The 4,151-nt window shown below is 45.6% G+C and overlaps 1 protein-coding gene across 1 annotated transcript; it reads right to left on the bottom strand.

The window, feature by feature from the left end:
• Positions 1–1,463: 1,463 nt before the first annotated feature.
• Positions 1,464–3,305, bottom strand: LOC101760907 (the record flags this gene model as incomplete). Its single annotated transcript, XM_012843952.1, has 2 exons — positions 2,286–3,305; positions 1,464–1,883 (listed from the first exon to the last, which is right to left on the bottom strand). Coding segments are annotated over exons 1-2 (1,440 nt in total), but the record flags the coding sequence as incomplete, so codon positions are not given.
• Between the last annotated feature and the right edge of the window lie 846 nt (positions 3,306–4,151).

Below are 4,151 nucleotides of genomic sequence, written 5' to 3'. Positions count from 1 at the left end.
GTTCCTTGATCATGATCGCGGCGTAAGTACGGAGCCTCTTCTTTGGACAGCAGGATGCTTGGATCAACTTCAACGTCGAATGGAGGCATGCCATCAAACTGATCATAATCATCTGATTGGTCTGTTTTATCCTCGACTCCCACGATTTTTCTTTTACCTGGAAGAACTATGTGGCACTTTGGCTCCCATGTCTCTTCTGGATTCCTCTTGGGTTTGCTGCACATGTCCTTCACATAGAACACCTGATGCACATCATTGGCAAGTACGAATGGGTCATCACTGTATCCAGTCTTGCTCAGATCTACTATTGTCATTCCGTACTGATCTTTGGTGACGGCAGTTAGCTTCACCCAATTGCAAAGAAATAGAGGGATGTACAGCGGTCCGTATTCGAGTTCCCATATCTCCTGTATGAAACCATAATACGACTCCTTGCTATTATTTCTGTCCATGGCATCTATGCGGACACCACTATTCTGGTTCGTGCTTTTCTGGTCCTGGGCTCTCGTGTAAAATGTGTAACCATTTATCTCATAGCCTTGGAATTTGACGATTGTGGTAGCAGGTCCCCTGGCTAACCAGGCAAGCTGTGGGTGAATCTCAGAGTTACCCATAAGTTGTTGGCGCAACCAGGAGGGAAAAGTTTCCATGTGATGACGGGTAAGCCAAGCATCGGATTTGGTCGGGTTTTTGGAAGCTACCATCTGCCTGTGCTGCTCGATATACGGAGACACAAAGGATGACTGTTGTAGAACAGTGTAGTGTGCCTTGTCGAACAAATTAGTATCATTGCTCAAACTTGATTTCCTTCCAAGGGTGCCCATTCCTCGGAGCCTCCCCTCGTGGCGTGAAGTTGGAACCCCAATCGAGTCAATTGAATCAATAAAATCAACACAAAACTCGATCACCTCCTCTGTTCCATATCCCCTAGCGATGCTTCCTTCTGGACGAGCACGATTACGAACATAGTTTTTTAGGACTGCCATGAACCTCTCGAAAGGCCACATATTGTGCAGGTATACAGGTTCGAGAATACCAATCTCTTTTACTAGGTGAACCAGTAAGTGCGTCATAATATTGAAGAAGGATGGTGGAAATAACAACTCAAAACTGACAAGACATTGCACCACATCGTTCTGTAGCTTTGATAGCTTGGATGGATCGATTGCCTTCTGCGAAATCGCATTGAGAAACGCGCATAGCTTTACGAGCGGCAACCGGACATTTTCGGGTAGAACACCCCTCAGTGCAACCGGAAGCAACTGGGTCATCAACATGTGGCAGTCATGAGCCTTGAGATTTGTAAACTTCTTTTGTTTCATATTTATTATTCCCTTTATATTCGAGGAGTACCCAGACGGGACCTTCATACTATTCAAGCATTCAAACATGCTATCCTTCTCCTCCTTGCTGAGAGTGTAACTGGCAGGACGTAAGTAGTGCTGTCCATTATCTCTCTTTTCCGGATGTAGGTCATCTCGTTGCCCCATGGCTTTCAGGTCCTGTCTTGCTTCCAATGTATCTTTTGAGGTTCCATAAACACCCATGAAGCCTAGCACGTTCACGCAAAGATTCTTCGTCAGGTGCATCACGTCTATTGCGTTGCGAACCTCTAGGATTTCCCAATAAGGTAGCTCCCAAAATATTGACTTTTTCTTCCACATGGGTGCATGTCCGTTATCATCGTTCGGAACAGGTTGGCTACCAAGTCCCTTTCCAAAGACTACATGTACATCCTTCATCATCTCGAACACACGCTTTCCATTACGGTGTGCAGGTTTTTTACGATGGTCTGGCGTCCCTTTGAAATGCATCCCGCTCTTTCTCAGCTGGTGGTGAGCCGGGAGAAATCGACGATGACCCATATAGACGACCTTCTTACAGTGCTTCAAGTACATGCTATCTGTGTCATCTAAACAGTGGGTGCATGCCCGATATCCCTTATTTGTCTGTCCTGAAAGGTTACTCAATGCAGGCCAATCGTTGATGGTTACGAACAACAGTGCTCGTAGATTAAAGATCTCTTGTCTATCCTCATCCCACACACGTACACCTTCTTCCTTCCAGAGTTGTAAAAGGTCATCAACCAACGGCCTTAGGTACACGTCAATGTCGTTGCCGGGTTGTTTTGGGCCTTGGATAAGCGCCGGCATCATAATGAATTTCCGCTTCATGCACAGCCAAGGAGGAAGGTTGAACATACAAAGGGTCACAGGCCAAGTACTATGACCACTACTCAACTCACCGAATGGATTGAATCCATCAGTGCTTAAACCAAACCTTATGTTCCTTGCTTCACTTTCAAAGTCTGGGAATGTTCTATCAATTGATCTCCACTGTGCCCCATCTGCGGGGTGTCTCAGCATCTCATCTTCCTTACGGTCTTCTTTGTGCCATCGCATCAACTTAGCATTCGCCTTGTTCCTGAACAAGCGCTTCAAGCGTGGTATTATAGGGAAATACCACATCACCTTCGCGGGAACTCTCTTCTTGGGAGACTGCCCCTCGACATCACCAGGATCATCTCGCCTGATCTTATACCGCAGGGCTTCGCAGACGGGACAAGCATCCAATTCCTCATATTCATCACCACGATAGAGGATACAGTCATTAGGGCATGCGTGTATCTTCTGAACATCCAATCCGAGAGGGCAAATAATCTGTTTAGCTTCATATGTTGTGGACGGTAATTCATTATTCTCGGGGAGAATCTTCTTGACAATTCTCAACATCCCCTGAAATGCCTTATCGGACACACCATTTTTTGCCTTCCATTGCACAAATTCTAGTGTCGTACCTAGTTTTTTATGGCCCTGCTGGCAACCTGGGTACAACAATTTTTGGTGATCATCTATCATGCGCTGCAACTTTGCTGCTTCCTTCTCAGTTTCGCAATCTCTGTATGCATCTCGTATCACCTGACCAAGGTCATCAGTAGGGTCATTTTCTGCAAACTCATCTTCATCAGCCTCGCCCATTGTAGTACCTGCAAAAGCTTGGCCTGCAACCCAGTCCGGAATGGTGTCATCTTCCTCCTCCTCCTCGCCATCTTCCATGACAACCCCTAGTTCACCGTGCTTGGTCCAAACCAAATAGTTAGGCATGAAACCGTATTTAAACAAGTGGCTGTGAATAGTCCCCCAGGAATCCTTTGAATACTCCTTCCTGTTATTGCATTGGAAGCATGGACAACATACGAACCCATTCTCTGGCTTGTTCGCTTTTGCCACTTCGAGAAAATAATGCAAGCCATCAATAAACACCTTGCTCCGCCTGTCTGCATTATACATCCAATGCCGGTCCATCTGCATCGTATTACGCACGAAAATGGATTACACTTGACAATGGATTACGCGTGAAAATCGATTAAAGATCCAAACAACATGGTACAACTTGAAGACCGTGATCATCTCGCGAGGATGTCCTCAACTGGGTGGCACCGCACTTCGTCATTAAAGAGGTTAGATGCTACGGAAAAGGGGACACGGTCACGATGTCCGTATCCACTCTTTCTCATAGAATCGAACCTCCTTCTTGACATACGTTGCTGCTCGGCGGAGAACATCCTCGGCGAGATGAACACGGTATGCAAGTTCAACAAGTAGCAGAAGTCATCTATGTACAAAAATTCTTTCCTTACGACTACAGAAGTTGTTGAACTTAAAGACCGTGTTCATCTCGCGAGGATGTCCTCAGCTGGGCGGCACCGCACTTCGTCATGAAAAAGGTTAGATGCTACGGAAAAGGGGACACGGTCACGATGTCCGTATCCACTCTTTCTCGTAGAATCGAACCTCCTTCTTGACATACGTTGCTGCTCGGCGGAGAACATCCTCGCCGAGGCGAACACGGTATGCAAGTTCAACAAGTATGGATTTAAAAAACCATATTGAATTTGATAAGATAAACCGTCTAGACAAGGTAGCATCATTTTTAAACCACTGAAATAATGCATACTATATATGACACATCAATCTCCCTCACATTCTAGCTCAAAATACCTCTCCATTTTTCTACTTCATCATCACATTGTAGCAAATAATCTTTCCATCTCCAAAGCATAAATCAAAGCATAACACGAGGATGAAGTAGCAAACCTTCGCAGCACTTGTTGGCTGAGTCAAATTCCCACGAAAATGAGGGAAAAAACT

Source organism: Setaria italica, chromosome II, assembly GCF_000263155.2.
Source record: "Setaria italica strain Yugu1 chromosome II, Setaria_italica_v2.0, whole genome shotgun sequence".
NCBI lineage: Eukaryota > Viridiplantae > Streptophyta > Magnoliopsida > Poales > Poaceae > Setaria > Setaria italica.
This window is presented reverse-complemented; position numbering and strand designations above follow the sequence as displayed.